Source organism: Coregonus clupeaformis, unplaced genomic scaffold (genome assembly GCF_020615455.1).
Source record: "Coregonus clupeaformis isolate EN_2021a unplaced genomic scaffold, ASM2061545v1 scaf0009, whole genome shotgun sequence".
NCBI classification, from domain to species: domain Eukaryota; kingdom Metazoa; phylum Chordata; class Actinopteri; order Salmoniformes; family Salmonidae; genus Coregonus; species Coregonus clupeaformis.
In genome coordinates this window covers 1,762,820-1,782,028 of record NW_025533464.1, presented here as the reverse complement: position 1 = coordinate 1,782,028, position 19,209 = coordinate 1,762,820, and the positions used below count along the sequence as shown (strand labels likewise).

The following is a 19,209-nucleotide window of genomic DNA, read 5'->3' as shown; positions in this document are numbered from 1 at the left end:
ATCTACCCTAAAGCCAACAATACAAGGTCACTTAACACACATATTTCATGCATCCAGTGACTACAAAGCAAATTAACAGATTCATCACTCTCACCCAGCCCATTGACAGCGCAGTGAAGGGTCCATAACATAACATACTGTACCCAATCCGCAGGCCCATGCAGTGTCCCATGCTGCTGTTGCCCAGCCTGTACTAGGATGATAGGGGCTCTCCAGAGCTCCTAACTCCCAGTATCGGACAGCTCCTAACACCCAGTCCCAGAGTAGTCCAGAGGGCCTGTGCACAGCTGGCTAGCCCAGACAACGTTCCCACAGCCTGGCCTGATAACGGCCCCCCTCCCCCCTTTATCCTCCGGAGCAGGGCGGCAGTGTGGAACGGGCCCACGTGGCAGAGAGGCAGCTACAGACAGAGAGCCATACTGGGCCAGGACCCAACCACTACTTAGACAGGTTAGAGGTCACCCAGTCAGACCCAGAGCACAGAGACTTCAGGAGAGCAGAGGGAAGCAGCCAAATATGACCAGATCCCTCCTGTCACAGAGTCTGTAGTATTTTAGACAATGACAGTCCCTCCCGCCCCACTGTAACCCTTTCTTATACAAGACCAGCAAAACCTAATTGACCAGTGAGAGAAGAGCAGCACCAGTTCCTCTTGACCCTCACTTCCAACACGCACACACACTCAACCCCCACTCACCTGACCGACAGGTGTAGTATCTCAGTGCGGGATCTCCTTATGTTGCTGGCCAACTTGATTAGTTCTTTCTCCAGGTAGTCGGTGTACTGGTCCAACTGCTCCAGGCTGAGACCCCACTCTGTCCTCCTTTGATCCAGCTCAGACTGCACTGCCTGGGGGGGAGAAAGGGCAGGGAGTCAGCCTCTTCCTGGAGCTACTGGGTCTCAGGCAGACAGACCGATTGACAGTCTATCCAGCAGTACCAGACATACAGTAAAGTATGTCCATCTCTTAGTCACAGTCAGTGACACTACTTTACTCATGAAGAATGTTTACTGTGTACGTGTCTGACGAATGTAGATTGGAGCGAGAAAGGAGGTGGACGAGAGGAAAGGGAGTGAAGAGAGAGAGGGGGAATGAAAGAGAGCAACAGAGGGGGACAGAGGGAGGTGACAAAGACAGAATGAGAGAGAGCAGGGAGGGGGAGAGAGAGCTAGAGTGTGTGTGTCGAGAGACTGCATTTACGCTACAGCACACTAACTAAGCCGCGCTGTATTAATAGGCATTGATGGGCTAGAGATAGTTATATAACATTGTAGATTAGGGATCTCTGGAGAGACAGAATGGCCATATTATGTAATCCTCTAAAAGCTACGAGCAGAGAGGGAGAGAGAGGCCTATTCAGCTAAACGCCTCCCTACTCTCCACTCCACATTGAACTCAGTGGGGTGAATCTCAATAGCCTAATTTCTCCATCTCCTGTATCTACATTCTGCACTGATCTGAAAGAACAGGATAAGTGAAAAGCAATATGATGGAAAACTAAAAGGTATTTGCTCTCTTCTCTTGAATCTCTGAACCTAGAGAAACACCATCCTCCGCTTTGGTACACATATTTGACCCCCAGCATGCCTACGCACACACACAAACACCTACACACACAGGGGAATATGGAGCGTTCTCTGGTACAGAGTGATTCAGTAACATCCTCCTCCACAACTGGGCTAGATAGTGGGTTGATACATCCACTCTAATGGCTCTAGTGTGTGTGTGTGTGTGTGTGTGTGAGAGAGAGAGAGAGAGAGTGAGAGAATGAGAGAGGGAGAGAAAGCAAGAGAAAAATAGTGAGAATGACAGTGGGAGAGAGAGCGAGAGAGGAAGAGTGAGAACAAGAGAGGGAGAGTGTGAGTGAGAGAAAAGAGAGCAAGAAAGAGCATGAGCGCAAGAGAAAAAGAGGGAGAGAATGAGAGGGGGAGAGAGGAGAGCCTGTGTGTGTGTGTGTGTGTGTGTGTGTGTCCCTCACCTGCAGTCTGGGGTCTCTACTAGCCCCTGGTCCTCCATAGTGGTGTATGAGTCCTCTGAGTGTTGACAAGATGGAGAGACCCTCGTCCTTAAAATCTCTCTTCTGAAAACAACCAGAAAAACAATGGATGTGATTCAGCCTCTCCATGGAACTACTGAGTATTCATCAATTAAATTAGCTAAGGAAGAAAATGAGTCATGCATCTACATCCCATAATCATAGAAGCACACAAATTCGTTTTTTCCATGCTTCTTCTTGCTTTTGAAATGTGTGCTGGCTTCATAGTCCCTTCATAGTGTATTGAGTGCATAATTAGGACAGTAATGGCTGAAGATATCAGGACTGCTGTATCTAGTGTATAAATTGGGACAATGTTTGCTGTATCTAGTGTATAGAGTACCAGTTTGTTGATGAGGCGCTTGAACTCCAGGGACATCTGGTCAGGTGTGGGGCCCTGCAGGAGCAGAAACACCTCCCTGTCCAGAGTCTCATCTAGAGCAGACGCAGAGCTCAGCGGCGACACACACTCAGCACCCTGGGAATAAAACAACACGACTTGGTCATTAACCCTGATGCGGATAGGCTGAGGGTGTCAGTAAAACTATAGCCTAATAGGGTCCTTGGAGCTGATGTTTTGGGTGAATACAGTGGGTGGGTCCTGAAAGGTGTGAGAGTACTCAAACAGAGAGAGTGGGTGTTCAATTCACAGGCAGCTACTTCAGAATGAGAAGTGTACTACAAAAAAAAAAAAAGAACGCAACTCCACTATGCTCCCTGCACTGTGACAGATTTGTGACACAAACATGGAACTAGGGGATATATTTAATCACAAACTGGGTGGTTTGAGCCCTGAATGCTCATTGGCTGACAGCTGTATATCAGACCGTATACCATGGGTATGACAAAACATGTATTTTTACTGCTCTAATTACGTTGGTATCCAGTTTATAATAGCAATAAGGCACCTTGGGGGTTTGTGGTATATGGACAATATTCCATGGCTAAGGGCTGTATCCAGGCACTCCACAATGCGTTGTGCATAAGAACAGCCCTTAGCCGTGGTATATTGGCCATATACCACACCCTCTCGGGCCTTATTGCTTAACTAACCTCCAGAGGTGTTTGAGCAAGGGCCAGTTCTGTCTGCAGGGATCCTGAAGAGCTCTGGTTCAACCTGTACGCCACCGACAGGGAGAGACCTACACTGCTAGAGGGAGAGCGAGAGACAATGAGAGAGAGAAATGAAAAAGAAAAAGTGTATACAGTGGGGAAAAAAAGTATTTAGTCAGCCACCAATTGTGCAAGTTCTCCCACTTAAAAAGATGAGAGAGGCCTGTAATTTTCATCATAGGTACAGGTCAACTATGACAGACAAAATGAGGAAAAAAAATCCAGAAAAATCACATTGTAGGATTTTTTATGAATTTATTTGCAAATTATGGTGGAAAATAAGTATTTGGTCAATAACAAAAGTTTCTCAATACTTTGTTATATACCCTTTGTTGGCAATGACACAGGTCAAACGTTTTCTGTAAGTCTTCACAAGGTTTTCACACACTGTTGCTGGTATTTTGGCCCATTCCTCCATGCAGATCTCCTCTAGAGCAGTGATGTTTTGGGGCTGTCGCTGGGCAACACGGACTTTCAACTCCCTCCAAAGATTTTCTATGGGGTTGAGATCTGGAGACTGGCTAGGCCACTCCAGGACCTTAAAATGCTTCTTACGAAGCCACTCCTTCGTTGCCTGGGCGGTGTGTTTGGGATCATTGTCATGCTGAAAGACCCAGCCACGTTTCATCTTCAATGCCCTTGCTGATGGAAGGAGGTTTTCACTCAAAATCTCACAATACATGGCCCCATTCATTCTTTCCTTTACACGGATCAGTCGTCCTGGTCCCTTTGCAGAAAAACAGCCCCAAAGCATGATGTTTCCACCCCCATGCTTCACAGTAGGTATGGTGTTCTTGGGGTTGCACTCATCCTTCTTCTTCCTCCAAACACGGCGAGTGGAGTTTAGACCAAAAAGCTCTATTTTTGTCTCATCAGACCACATGACCTTCTCCCATTCCTCCTCTGGATCATCCAGATGGTCATTGGCAAACTTCAGACGGGCCCGGACATGCGCTGGCTTGAGCAGGGGGACCTTGCGTGCGCTGCAGGATTTTAATCCATGACGGCGTAGTGTGTTACTAATGGTTTTCTTTGAGACTGTGGTCCCAGCTCTCTTCAGGTCATTGACCAGGTCCTGCCGTGTAGTTCTGGGCTGATCCCTCACCTTCCTCATGATCATTGATGCCCCACGAGGTGAGATCTTGCATGGAGCCCCAGACCGAGGATGATTGACCGTCATCTTGAACTTCTTCCATTTTCTAATAATTGCGCCAACAGTTCTTGCCTTCTCACCAAGCTGCTTGCCTATTGTCCTGTAGCCCATCCCAGCCTTGTGCAGGTCTACAATTTTAACCTTGATGTCCTTACACAGCTCTCTGGTCTTGGCCATTGTGGAGAGGTTGGAGTCTGTTTGATTGCGTGTGTGGACAGGTGTCTTTTATACAGGTAACGAGTTCAAACAGGTGCAGTTAATACAGGTAATGAGTGGAGAACAGGAGGGCTTCTTAAAGAAAAACTAACAGGTCTGTGAGAGCCGGAATTCTTACTGGTTGGTAGGTGATCAAATACTTATGTCATGCAATAAAATGCAAATTAATTACTTAAAAAAATCATACAATGTGATTTTCTGGATTTTTGTTTTAGATTCCGTCTCTCACAGTTGAAGTGTACGTATGATAAAAATTACAGACCTCTACATGCTTTGTAAGTAGAAAAACCTGCAAAATCGGCAGTGTATCAAATACTTGTTCTCCCCACTGTGTGTGTGTATATATATATCATCATCCCACTCCACAGAGAACAGACTGCTTCAGGGCAGAGCGAGAGAGAGAGAGCAAACCAAACAGAACAAACTACGAAGACAAAAGGACATAGTTAAACAACAGGGAATACACAGCATCCCCCAATCCTGCTACTAGAACAGTCAAGGCACCATCTCTAATACATACTTACGCTGCCATGTCTGGCTGCATCATGTGCATCTGGCTCTCCAGCTTGGTCTTGTCTGCTCTCAACAGCTGTCAGAGACAACAACAACAAACACGGTTAGATAACGCCACTACTGCTGCAGCGAATACATATTCACTGCAGCTGACAGATAGACAGACATATCCTGAGAGACATATGCTGAGAGAGATATAAATAAATACTTTTGCAGAGCTCTCTAGTCAGCAGTATAGAGCAGTGGGGTACAGTATTGCTGCTTGTACCCATCCACTCCTTTATGATCTAGTGCATGGGAGTAAGGGGATAGGGGGTGATTTGGCGTAATGATTACCAGACAGCCTCCTCACCTCTGTGACGGACGAGTACTCCACTACTGCAGCCTTCAGCTCCTCAATCTGTCTACATTTCTGTAGAGGGGAGACAACATGACAGCAATATTATCATATTTCCCCCAGGACTATGTCTGTGAAAGGTTCTAAATGTATGGTCATATGAATGAACATATTAAAAAAACGGTCAGATCAAAAGGCTTCCATGCCCTGAAGCCTGGGTTATTACTGATCAAAGGACCCAATCTACAATGTGACCTTCGCTTATAAATTGGGTGGTTCGAGCCCTGAATGCTGATTGGCTGACAGCTGTGGTATATCAGACCGTATACCACGGGTACGACATAACATTTCTGATACTGCTTTAATTACGTTGGTAACCAGTTTATAATAGCAATAAGGCACCTCGGGGGTTTGTGATATATGGCCAATATACCACGGCTAAGGGCTGTGTCCAGGCACTCCGCGTTGCGTCGTGCTTAAGAACAGCCCTTAGCCGTGGTATATTTCGGCCATATACCACACCCCTTCAGGTCTTATTGCTTAAATATTGGAGACAGCACGGCTAGAATAATAACCCATCTTTATTAATTACTGAGCAGATACTGAACAAAATAACTAGAAAGTTATGATATTGACCTGGAGTATGAGGGATTCCTTTTCATTTATGACAGCATCGAAGGAATGGTTTTGGACCTGTGGACGACAGAACAGACAATACACCATGACACCACTGGCACTCATCCACAACACACAGACAGACCAATCAGGAGCAGGCGTGGGGATCACTTTGATCCTAAAGGCCAGTTACGTAGGTCCATAGCACTGCACTCTTCTTTTCAGAAGACCATGAAAGGCAAAAAAACATTCACACAACCTTTACTTTACTTCTAGGTCCAGTTTACCAGAAACAGATTAAGCCTAGTCCTGGACTAAGAAGCATTCTAAATGGACAATCTTAATTGAATGGGATTTTCTAGTCCAGGACTAGGCTTAATCTGTGTCCAGCAAACCGCTTCCTAGTTGCCTACCTTGAATCGCTTATTCCCTCGACAGTACAATAGCTCGTTCACTTATATTCACTGCAGACACACAACAGTTATGTGGACCCACCTGCAGCTCAGCGTTTAGGTCACACAGTTCAATCATCTTCTTCTGGAGGTCATCCATCTCCATGGTGACCTTGATGTTCTAGTCCACATGTGTGTGTGTGGGGGGGGAGGGGGAGAAAAAGGGAGAGATGAGTAATTCTACCCAAAAGAGATGGCTTATTTTACCTTACCATGTCACCTAACAGTGGACAAGGTGCATTAGAGTAGATAGCTATGGAATGGCATTTCCTAAATCAGTGTCTGCTGTTTTTCCATGATCTTGGACAGTATTTCCCAACTCTGGTCCTCGAGTACCCCCAACAATACACATCTTTATTCTAACCCTGGACAAGCACACCTGATTCAACTTGTCAACTAATCATCAAGTCCTCAATGAGTTGAATAAGGTGTGTTTGTCAAGGGAAACAGGGTCCAAGATTATAGAAAAACAGCAGACAGGAAGTCCCCATAGGAAGCAGATGGCCCTGCTGCTTTGTTGTTGTTTCTCCCTAGTAAGCACTTAACTGATCAATGACACTGATTGGTCGGAGAGCATAATCCTGATGACTAGCCTCTAAATCAATCTCTCATTAAACGAATGACAACCACATAGAAGCACTTGAGGTGCATTATAGATGCCTCCAATGAAAGACATGATAAAGTAATGAAGTGACCAAGATCGATTTAGATCTTGCTGAAAGGGGTTCTGTGTGCAGAGAGAAAGGTATACAATACAGTACCTCATCCTGAAGACAGATTATCTTTGCAATCAGACTCTGGTTCTCTTTCTCCTGTTGGGGAGATGTTGGGTTAGTATAGGGCTGTGGACATTGTATAGTTAGTTGGAAACAGGTAACTGCCAAAATAAAGGAAACCCCAAAATGAGCCAGAACAGCTACAGTGCACCTTGGCATTGCTTCTACAAGTGTCTGGAAATCGATTGGAGGGATGAAACTCCCTTCTTCCTCGAGAAATTCCATAATTTGGTGTTTTGTTGATGGTGGTGAAAAATGCTGTCTCAGTCGCCGCTCCAGAATCTCCCTTAAGTGTTCAATTTGATTGAGATATGGTAACAGATTGCCGTGGCATATGGTTAAAATAATTTTCATGATCATCAAACCAATTCAGTGACCACTCGTCCCTTGTGGACGTGGGCATTATCATCCTATGGGGGCATAGCCATGGTAGCCAAAATAATGGCCTGCCCAGCATCTTTATAAATGACCCTAAATTAACTCAGGAACCACACCTGTGTGGAAGCACCTGCTTTCAATATACACTGAACAAAAATATAAACGCAACATGTAAAGTGTTGGTCCCATGTTGTATGAGCTGAAATAAAAGATCCCATAAAATGTTCCATACACACAAAAAACATCTCTCAAATTGTGTGCACAAATTTGTTTACATCCCTGTTAGTGAGCATTTCTCCATTGCCAAGATAATCCATCCACCTGGCAGGTGTGGCATATCAAGAAGCTGATTAAACAGCATGATATTACATATTGTCCCCAGCACAAGGTGCACCTAAAAGGCCACTAAAATGTGCAGTTTTGTCACAACACAATGCCACAGATGTGTCAAGTTGAGGGTGCGTGCAATTGGCATGCTGACTGCAGGAATGTCCACCAGAGCTATTGCCAGAGAATTGAATGTTAATTTCTCTACCATAAGCCGCCTCCGTCGTTTTAGAGAATTTGGCAGTATGTCCAACCAGCCTCACAACCGCAGACCATGTGTAACCACGCCAGCTCAGGACCGCCACATCCAGTCTTCTTCACCTGCGGGATCATCTGAGCTCTAACACACAGACAGCTGATGAAACTGTGGGTTTGCACAACCGAAGAATGTCTTCACAAACTCTCAGAAACCTTCTCAGGGAGCTCGTCTGCGTGCTCGAAGTCCTCACCAGGGTTTTGACCCGACTGTAGTTCGGCGTCGTAACCGACTTCAGTGGGCAAATGCTCACTTTCGATGGCTACTGGAACACTGGAGAAGTGTGCTCTTCACAGATGAATCCCGGTTTCAACGGTACCGGGCAGATGGCAGACAGAGTTTGGCGTTGTGTGGGCGAGTGGTTTGCTGATGTCAAAGTTGTGAACAAAGTACCCCATGGTGGTGGTGGGGTTATGGTATGGGCAGGCATAAGCTACGGACAACAAACACAATAGCATTTTATCGATGACAATTTGAATGCACAGAGATACCGTAACGAGATCCTGAGGCCCTTTGTCATGCCATTCATCAGCCGCCATCACCTCATATTTCAGCATGATAATGCCATGTCGCAAGGATCTGTACACAATTCCTGGAAGCTGAAAATGTCCTAGTTCTTCCATGGCCTGCATACTCACCAGACATGTCACCCATTGAGCATGTTTGGGATGCTCTGGATCGACAGCGTGTTCCAGTTCCCAGCAATATCCAGCAACTTCACACAGCCATTGAAGAGGAGTGGGACAACATTCCACAATCAAAAGCCTGATCAACTCTATGCAAAGGAGATGTGTTGTGTTGCGTTGCATGAAGCAATTGGTGGTCACACCAGATACTGACTGGTTTTCTGATCCACGCCCCTACCTTTCCTTTAAGGTATCTGTGACAAACAGATGCATAACAGTATTCCCAGTCTAATTTATTTATTTAAATTGACTGATTTCCTTATATGAACAGTAACTCAGTAAAATCTTTGATGTTGTTGCGTTTATATTTTTTTTCAGTGTAGATTGTTGAATAGCATGACAGTGAAGATGAAGTGTGAGTATATATACCATATGTTTGCTCTGAGCTGAGGCCCTGGCTCTGCCCTCCTCTGTACAGCTCAGACTCATTTTCATCTCCTCCACCTCCTCCTTCAACATCTTCTCCTTCTGGACCAGCTGCTGGCCTCTACAGGGGGGCGAGAGGGACATTACACTTGGGGATGTGTGTGTGTGGAGCCTAATAAGAGGTTAAATTAAGACAAGGTGGAATAGGAAGGTACGCATTTAAAGAGTTTGTGTATGTGTGACTGTGTGTGTGTCTGCATCAGTTGGTGTGTGTGTACAATACATACAGTCTGGCCTGTGACTTGAGCTCCTCGTTTTCCTCTGCTAGTTTCTGGTTCTGGTCCTCCATGGTCTCCACACTCTGCTTCAGCTTCCCCACCTCCTCCTGAAGCTTCTGGTTACTGAACTGCAGGTCGGCCACACAGAACACCAGGTCTGACGTCTCACTGAGGAGGAGCATACACATGAACAGATGCAGTCACATACAGGGTAAAACAGGGTTAGTAAAACGTACAATTGGACAAAGTCATGCACGCACACACGAATACAAGCATTACTTACAGATCTGCTCGAGACACCTCCCCTCCAAATGCCTCCAGACTGCCTGAGGTCATGTTCAGCAGGACAGACCTCTTAGCTGACGGAGAGAAGACAGAGAGAGAGAAGGTGAGAAATAATCTATGCTTAAAAGAGAGACAAAATACATATATTTGCTAAAACGATGAGACGTTCTCTTAGATGGAGAACACACACAGAAAGATAGACAGAGAGAAACATGGCTACTTGGAGGCATGGTACAAGAGAAAATGTACAACCGGAAAACCTTCAGAACAGTCATCCTTTTCTTTGATTAGTCCTCTAATGTCTCCTATATGTCTGTCTGTATCAACTCACCTGACAGGCTGTCTCGGAGTCTGACAGACTCTTGAGTCAAGTCCTCTGGTGTGTCGTCCCTGTGGTTGTGGTAAAGACAAGGAGACAGACACCCAATATCACAGACACACACACACAGCCAGGACAGCAGTAGTTCATGCATCTGTTACAAAACAAAAGTTACAAAAGCTTATCTAATAAACAGCAAGCTCTTTGATAAGAATAATCGGCTGCAAAATTGGTATCCATTCGCCCATGTGACAGAACACATGAATTAGAACACAGCACCCTCTACAGGCAAAAAGCTGACAAGATGACATGCACTGCTATATAGTGCACTACGTTTGACCAGACCCCTGGCCCAAAGTAGTGCACTATAAAGGGAATAGAGTGCCATTTGGTGGACACACATAGAAAACAGCTCCAGTACCCATTCTTTCTGCAGTCATCTATCCACTCCTTCATGATGGCGTGGTAAGTGTCCAGGTCAATAGACACATCTTTGTGCTCCGGGTCCAGCATATTACACAGGTCCTCCAGCCCACTGTCCTCAGAACCCCGGCTGGTAGTGTGACGCAGGTAATCCACGATACGAGACACGTACACCTTACCTGAAGGAGCAGGAGGAGGGAGGGGCCAGGTTACTGTCTTTACCATAGTCATTTACTGGGTTACTGTGGTCAGTTTGGTGACTAGCACGGTCAGCGACCTCCCCATGCCCAGACGTCATAGCAATCTCCTACCTCCGCCTGAAGTTCTTCAGTAACAGCTTTTAGTAAACAAACACTGTGTTTACACCCAAACCTTAGACTGAAAAAGCTGTGTAACCTCCACACAACGGGGGTCAAGTGTAGGCCTCCTGAACCTAACCTTTAGTAAACCCTAAACCACAGAGATAAAACTACTAGAAATCCACAAGCTTCCTCTGGGATGCAAGCCGAATGACTAGGCACTACAGACCGCAGAGATAAAGTGATCGCACTAGAGGATTTCTTAAAGAACGCCCTGTTCCTCCATTGCCACCGGCCAATCAGTTCAGGAGGAGGCAGCATGGGACAGGAGGGGTGGGGAGACTGACAGGACTGTAAAGAGAGAACCACCCATAAGGAATCTAGAGCACTTGTATCACATCATTGACTGCTTCAGAAACAAAGAAAAGAAAGCAGACCTGGCTACAACTCAGTGGTGCAATTGATTGACTGCTTTTTTTACAAAACATTATCACAGTGAGAGTGTATGATACACATACTGTGTGTGTTCGATACTGTTAGTCTGGATAGATGAGTGTGCACTCCAGAATGTGCTACATTGGATATTTTGAGTGTGTATGCAAGTTGACTTCTGTGCTCAGCGTATATTTGATACTTTGAGAGTTTAATACTGTGTCTGTGTGTGTGTGTGTGTGTGTGTGTGTGTTTACCTCTGCGCTGGCAGTCACAAGCGTGGAAAATGGTGTCTAATAAATCCTCTTCACAGATCAGACTGACCTCAGCCATCATCTCCTTCCGGTTCTCAGAGGAGAACATGGCTCCTACGCACACACAGACACACTTTCTGTAAATACGCTGGCCAATGGCCACTTCATCAGTGGCCAATAAACACGATTCTTCTTCTGTCAGTTGCATAACTTTCCTTGAGGCAACATAATAACAGGTGTATAATGTGTGTGACGTAAGAGATGGTGAATGGAATAGAGTATGTGAGAGGCCTGAGGAATGCTCTTAACCTCCTGTGATCAATAGTCTATATCATTGATATCATTGTTCCCTAAGAACTGAGCAGTGCTTTCGTAATCCCACTGTGACCCTCTGTGTGTTTATTCCCCCTACCGTCTCCCATGGACAGTCTCTTGACAACCAGGGCCGGGTAAGGCAGCTCACACTGCAGCAGGTTGGCCGTGGAGTCTGACGAGCAGAAGTTGAGGTTGTAGGACAGCAGGCTGTGTGCGGGTGTGTGAGTGTGGGACAGAGACGGGATCTTGTGCCTCGTACTGCTGTCTGACCGTGTCCCCATCCCCGCCTCAGGCTGAGTAAACTGGGGACCATGAGAGAAGTTGAAAAACATGTCTCCATTCTGGACAGCTGGGGTGGAGCAGTTCCTCTGCCATCCTCTCCCTTGCCCTCCAAACCCCACCCCTACCCCCGTGCCCCTCCACTCCCCGGGATGACTGGTGATGGTGAACGTAGCATTGAATGGGGTCGGGGGGTTCATGGTGGTGTTGACGGGTGTGGAGGTGGGACAGTGGGAGCTCCTGGAAAGCTGGGGTGAACCCTTGGGGGTCAACATCCCCTCCCTCTCTCGCTTCTTCAGGATTACTTCCAGGTTGTGGCGCAGGCCGGACTGGGGGCTGTCGTAGCTGCTGGACGTGAACTTTGGGATCTGGAAGGGCGAGGAGGGGTTAACCTCACGGTCGTCTGACGAGCAGAAGTTGAGGTTGTAGGACAGCAGGCTGTGTGCGGGTGTGTGAGTGTGGGACAGAGACGGGATCTTGTGCCTCGTACTGCTGTCTGACCGTGTCCCCGTCCCCGCCTCAGGCTGAGTAAACTGGGGACCATGAGAGAAGTTGAAAAACATGTCTCCATTCTGGACAGCTGGGGTGGAGCAGTTCCTCTGCCATCCTCTCCCTTGCCCTCCAAACCCCACCCCTACCCCCGTGCCCCTCCACTCCCCGGGATGACTGGTGATGGTGAACGTAGCATTGAATGGGGTCGGGGGGTTCATGGTGGTGTTGACGGGTGTGGAGGTGGGACAGTGGGAGCTCCTGGAAAGCTGGGGTGAACCCTTGGGGGTCAACATCCCCTCCCTCTCTCGCTTCTTCAGGATTACTTCCAGGTTGTGGCGCAGGCCGGACTGGGGGCTGTCATAGCTGCTGGACGTGAACTTTGGGATCTGGAAGGGCGAGGAGGGGTTAACCTCACGGTCGTGCCGCTGGATGGTCTGCAGCTTATGACAGATGCTGTCAACAGGGTTGTGGCGTTGCCGATGGGTGGGGAAAACAGGATAAGAGCTAGAGAGGGGAGAGGCGGTCATTGGAGACCGGCCGTCATTGTAAATATATATTTGTTCTTAATCGACCTGCCTGTTAAAATAAAGGTAAAATAAATAATTAAAAGGAGACGGGTTTAGTGAAAGGAGAGGAATTATACCGATATGCCATCACACCACATATGTACGCATACTTCCCATGTTCATCACGTCAGACATCCCAAATAGACCATTTACAGTTCTTGATTGAGGTTGTTGTAGTCTATCATCCTTGTGTTTCTTGTGTGTAGACTACAGGGTTATCGTTTTTAAATGGGAGCAACAGAGCACAGCACAACAGCAGAGTCTAACTGGATAAAAATAAGGAACTTACCTGAGACACTAACTGAAAGGACACTTATTATTCAATCAAATCTTCTTTAAACTAACAAATGATTATAAAAACATTAAACTAACAAAGAGTGATTGTTACCCTAATATACATTTTGTTGACAAGACAAAAATGTTGTAGCCCTGTGTTATGCAAAATAAGATGACAACGACCGTCATGAATGAGTAATTGATTGACGCCAATTTTCTTTTCTTTTTTGCAATAAATATGAACGACAGACTGGCATAGTTTATACTTGGATTTTGATGTTGGCTACTAACCTCTCTTTACCGTGTAGCCTATCTTTTGTAAACGTAAATAGTCCTCGTTGAAGTCTCAATTCGCTTGATAAAGCTTTCAAAGTCAAACCACACTCATGAAATCAATCAGCGCGATTGAGCGACATGTGAATGCATTTTGAAAGGGACGAGGTAGATCACTCATCTAAAACCAAGTCAACACTGACCTCATGTGGCCAATAATATTGTTGCATCCCCATTCGATCACAGACCTACAGACTCACAAGTCAAAAGTCAGTTATTTTGCAGCGTAAAAATCCACAACTGGAGATGTGTGATTGAAGAAAGTGGTAAAAACAAACAAATATGTTGTACCACCAGCCAGGTGTTGTCTATGAAGTTGATTACAGTGTGCCTACCCTCCCCTGTGTCCTTTTGTATCTTTAGCTAATAAAGAGACTGCACCCTGTCTTTTCATTAGAATAGAATAGAGCTGAGCTAACTTTGAAGAATAGAATATCTTGCCAACTAATGCCAAATCCATGTATCTATTTTGCAATAGACATGCTGTGATCCAATTTAAACATAAAATCAAATAAAATCAAATGTGTCACATGCGCCGAATACAGCAGGTGTAGACCTTACAGTGAAATCCTTACTTACAAGCCCTTAACCAACAATGCAGTTTTAAGAAAAATAAGTGTTAAGTAAACAATAGATAAGTAAAAAATAAAAGCAGTAAAATAACAGTAAAAATAACAGTAGCGAGGCTATATACAAGGGGTACCGGTACAGAGTCAATGTGCGGGGCACCGATTAGTCGAGGTAATTGAGGTAATATGTACATGTAGGTATAGTTAAAGTGACTATGCATAGATAATAAACAGAGAGTAGCAGCAACGTAAAAGAGGGGGTGGCCATTTGATTAGCTGTTCAGGAGTCTTATGGCTTGGGGGTAGAAGCTGTTAAAAAGCCTTTTGGACCTAGACTTGGTGCTCCGGTACCTCTTGCCGTGCGATAGCAGAGAGAACAGTCTATGACTAGGGTGGCTGGAGGCTTTGACAATTTTTAGGGCCTTCCTCTGACACCGCCTGGTATAGAGGTCCTGGATGGCAGGAAGCTTGGCCCCAGTGATGTAGTGGGCCGTACGCACTACCCTCTGTAGTGCCTTGCAGTCGGAGGCCGAGCAGTTGCCATACCAGGCAGTCATACAACCAGTCAGGATGCTCTCGATGGTGCAGCGTTAGAACATTTTGAGGATCTGAGGACCCATGCCAAATCTTTTCAGTCTCCTGAGGGGGAATAGGCTTTGTCGTGCCCTCTTCACAACTGTCTTTGTGTGTTTGGACCATGATAGTTTGTTGGTGATGTGGACACCATGGAACTTGAAGCTCTCAACCTGCTCCACTACAGCCCCGTTGATGAGAATGGGGGCGTGCTAGGTCCTTCTTTTCCTGTAGTCCACAATCATCTCCTTTGTCTTGATCACGTTAAGGGAGAGGTTGTTATCCTGGAACCACACGGCCAGGTCTCTGACCTCCTCCCTATAGGCTGTCTCATCGGTGTCGGTGATCAGGCCTAACATTGTTGTGTCGTCGGCAAACTTAATGATGGTGTTGGAGTCGTGCCTGGCCATGCAGTCATGGGTGAACAGGGAGTACAGGATGGTACTGAGCACGCACACCTGAGGGGCCCTTGTGTTGAGGATCAGCGTGGCAGATGTGTTGTTACCTACCCTTACCACCTGGGGGCAGCCCGTCAGGAAGTCCAGGATCCAGTTGCAGAGGGAGGTGTTTAGTCCCAGGGTCCTTAGCTTAGTGAAGAGCTTTGAGGGCACTATGGTGTTGAACGCTGAGCTATAGTCAATGAATAGCATTCTCACATAGGTGTTCCTTTTGTCCAGGTGGGAAAGGGCAGTGCGGAGTGCAATAGAGATTGCATCATCTGTGGATCTGTTGGGGCGGTATGCAAATTGGAGTGGGTCTAGGGTTTCTGGGATAATGGTGTTGATGTGAGACATTACCAGCCTTTCAAAGCACTTCATGGCTACAGACGTGAGTGCTACGGGCCTGTAGTCCTTTAGGCAGGTTACCTTAGTGTTCTTGAGCACAGAGACTATGGTGGTCTGCTTGAAACATGTTGGTATTACAGACTCAGTCAGGGACAGGTTGAAAATGTCAGTGAAGACACTTGCCAGTTGGTCAGCGCATGCTCGGAGTACACGTCCTGGTAATGCGTCTGGCCCTGCGGCGTTGTGAATGTTGACCTGTTTAAAGGTCTTACTCACATCAGCTACGGAGAGCGTGATCACACAGTCGTCCGGAACAGCTAATCCTCTCATGCATGCTTCAGTATTGCTTGTCTCGAAGCGAGTGGCGCAGTGGTCTAAGGCACTGCATCGCAGTGCTAGCTGTGCCACTAGAGATCCTGGTTCAAATCCAGGCTCTGTTGTAGCCGGCCACGACCGGGAGACCCATGGGGTGGTGCACAATTGGCCCAGGGTAGGGGAGGGAATGGCCAGCAGGGATGTAGCTCAGTTGGTAGAGCATGGTGTTTGCAACGCAAGGGTTGTGTGTTCGATTCCCACGGGGGGCCAGTATAAAAAATAAAGTATGCACTCACTAACTGTGAGTTGCTCTGGATAAGAGTGTATGTAAGTGATTTAGCTTGTCTGGTAGGCTCGTGTCACTGGGCAGCTGTGCTTCCCTTTGTAGTCTATAATAGTTTGCAAGCCCTGCCACATCCAACGAGCGTCGGAGCCGGTGTAGTACGATTCAATCTTAGTCCTGTATTGACGCTTTGCCTGTTTGATGGTTCGTCGGAGGGCATAGCGGGATTTCTTATAAGCGTCCAGGTTAGAGTCCCGCTCCTTAAAAGCGGCAGCTCTACCCTTTAGCTCAGTGCGGATGTTGCCTGAAATCCATGGCTTCTGGTTGGTGTACGTACGGTCACTGTGGGGATGACGTCATCGATGCACTTATTGATGGAGCCAGTGACTGATGTGGTGTACTCCTCAATGCCATCGGAAGAATCCCGGAACATATTCCAGTCTGTGCTAGCTAGCAAAACAGTCCTGTAGCTTAGCATCTGTGTCATCTGACCATCTGACAACTTCTTTATTATCATATATAAATAAGAGAAGAGCAATAAGTGAAAAGCCATAAACACCATGGACAATCACACCTCAATGTAAGCTAATGGATAACTTTCAAAGTGTTACTGTTTATATCAATACAAACATGGTTCTGATGTCTGTGAGATAGTACAATCAATCATTACCAGGGTTCTACACAGAGAAATGTGTTCTAAGAGTGAAGAACAGGTTAGGTCACGTCATTTCCTCAGAGAGAGTATATAGGCTAGTGACAATATACACCAAAGACCCATGAACTGGTTGGAATATATTTTGTACAATAATAGTTCAGATGTAATAGTGAAGACATCAAAACTATGAAATAACACATATGGACTCATGTAGTAACCAAAAAAGTGTTAAACAAATCAAAATTCTTCAAATAGCCACCCTTTGCCTTGATGACAGCTTTGCACACTCTTGGCATTCTCTCAACCAGCTTCAATGGAATGTTTTTCCAACAGTCTTGAAGGAGTTCCCACATATGCTGAGCACTTGTTGGCTGCTTTTCCTTCACTCAGCGGTCCAACTTATCCCAAACCATCCCAATTTGGTTGAGGTTGGGGGATTGTGGAGGCCAGGTCATCTGATGCAGCACTCCATCACTCTCCTTCTTGGTAAAATAGCCCTTACACAGCCTGGAGGTGTGTTGGGTCATTGTCCTGTTGAAAAACAAATGATAGTCCCACTAAGCCCAAACCAGATGGGATGGCATATCGCTGCAGAATGCTGTGGTAGCCATGCTGGTTAAGTGTGCCTTGAATTCTAAATAAATCACAGACAGTGTCACCAGCAAAGCACCCCCACACCATAACACCTCCTCCTCCATGCTTTACGGTGGGAAATACACATACGGAGATCATCCATTCACCCACACCGCGTCTCACAAAGACACGGCGGTTGGAAGCAAAAGTCTCCAATTTGGACTCCAGACCAAAGGACACATTTCCACCAGTCTATTGTCCATTGCTCGTGTTTCTTGGCCCAAGCAAGTCTCTTCTTATTATTGGTGTCCTTTAGTAGTGGTTTCTTTGCAGCAATTCGATGATGAAGGCCTGATTCACACAGTCGCCTCTGAACAGTTGATGTTGAGATGTGTCTGTTACTTGAACTCAGTGAAGCATTTATTTGGGCTGCAATTTCTGAGGCTGGTAACTCTAATTAACTTATCCTCTGCAGCAGAGGTAACTCTGGGTCTTCCATTCCTGTGGTGGTCCTCATGAGAGCCAGTTTCATCATAGCACTTGATGGTTTTGCGACTGCACTTGAAGACACTTTCAAAGTTCTTGACAATTTCCGTATTGACTGACCTTGATGTCTTAAGGTAATGATGGACTGTCCTTTCTCTTTGCATATTCAAGCTGTTCTTGACATAATATGGACTTTGGTATTTTACCAAATAGGGTTATCTTCTGTATATCCCCCCCACACACAACTGATTGGACAAACACATTAAGAAGGAAAGAAATTCCGCAAATTAACTTTTAAGAAGGCACACCTGTTAATTGCATTCCAGGTGACTACCTCATGAAGCTGGTTGAGAGAATGCCAAGAATGTGCAAAGCTGTCATCAAGGCAAAGGGTGGCTATTTGAAGAATCTCAAATAGAAAATATATTTTGATTTGTTTAACACTTTTTTGGTTACTACATGATTCCATATGTGTTATTTCAAGGTTTTGATGTCTTCACTATTATTCTAAAATGTAGAAAATAGTAAAAATTAAGAAATCCCTTGAATGAGTAGGTGTTCTAAAACTTTTGACCGGTAGTGTACGTTTAATGTATAAATGAGAGAAGAACAGTAAGTGAAAAGCCATAAACAGCAGGGAAAATCAAGGGATAGTCAGCACACTACCTGAGGAAAACCTGTTTGCTATACTGAACAAAAATATAAACGCAACATGCAACAATTTCAAAGATTTTAATGAGTTACAGTCCATATAAGGAAATCAGTCAATTGAAATCAATTCAATTGGCCTTAATCTATGGATTTTACATGCATGGGAATACAGATATGCATCTGTTAGTCACAGATACCTTTTTAAAAAAGTAGGGGCATCGATCAGAAAACCAGTCAGTATCTGGTGTGTGACCACCATTTGCCTCATGCAGCGCAACACATCTTCACATAGAGTTGATCAGGCTGTTGATTGTGGCCTGTGGAATGTTGTCCCACTCCTCTTCAACGGCTGTGCGAAGTTGCTGGATATTGGCGGGAACTGGAACACGCTGTCGTACAGAGCATCCCAAACATGCTCAATGGGTGACATGTCTGGTGAGTATGCAGGTCATGGAAAAGTGGAACATTTTCAGCTTCCAGGAATTGTGTACAGATCCTTGCGACATGGGGCTGTGCATTATCATGCATGAGGTGATGGCGGTGG

The 19,209-nt window shown here is 45.8% G+C and overlaps 1 protein-coding gene across 1 annotated transcript in view; it reads right to left on the bottom strand.

The window, feature by feature from the left end:
* LOC121574689 (inositol 1,4,5-triphosphate receptor associated 2) overlaps positions 1 to 13,152 on the bottom strand; it is a 30,605-nt gene extending 17,453 nt beyond the window's left edge. The window contains exons 1-16 of the mRNA XM_045212349.1: positions 11,927 to 13,152; positions 11,518 to 11,628; positions 10,528 to 10,708; positions 10,119 to 10,177; positions 9,786 to 9,861; positions 9,512 to 9,670; positions 9,228 to 9,345; positions 7,197 to 7,247; positions 6,479 to 6,556; positions 6,005 to 6,061; positions 5,384 to 5,443; positions 5,043 to 5,107; positions 3,090 to 3,183; positions 2,380 to 2,514; positions 1,980 to 2,081; positions 698 to 849 (exon numbers count right to left, since the gene is read on the bottom strand). Coding sequence (XP_045068284.1) covers positions 698 to 849; positions 1,980 to 2,081; positions 2,380 to 2,514; positions 3,090 to 3,183; positions 5,043 to 5,107; positions 5,384 to 5,443; positions 6,005 to 6,061; positions 6,479 to 6,556; positions 7,197 to 7,247; positions 9,228 to 9,345; positions 9,512 to 9,670; positions 9,786 to 9,861; positions 10,119 to 10,177; positions 10,528 to 10,708; positions 11,518 to 11,628; positions 11,927 to 13,127 — 2,699 coding nt within the window. The 5' untranslated portion in view covers positions 13,128 to 13,152. The remainder of the gene's footprint in view (positions 1 to 697; positions 850 to 1,979; positions 2,082 to 2,379; positions 2,515 to 3,089; positions 3,184 to 5,042; positions 5,108 to 5,383; positions 5,444 to 6,004; positions 6,062 to 6,478; positions 6,557 to 7,196; positions 7,248 to 9,227; positions 9,346 to 9,511; positions 9,671 to 9,785; positions 9,862 to 10,118; positions 10,178 to 10,527; positions 10,709 to 11,517; positions 11,629 to 11,926) is intronic.
* Positions 13,153 to 19,209: the final 6,057 nt, after the last annotated feature.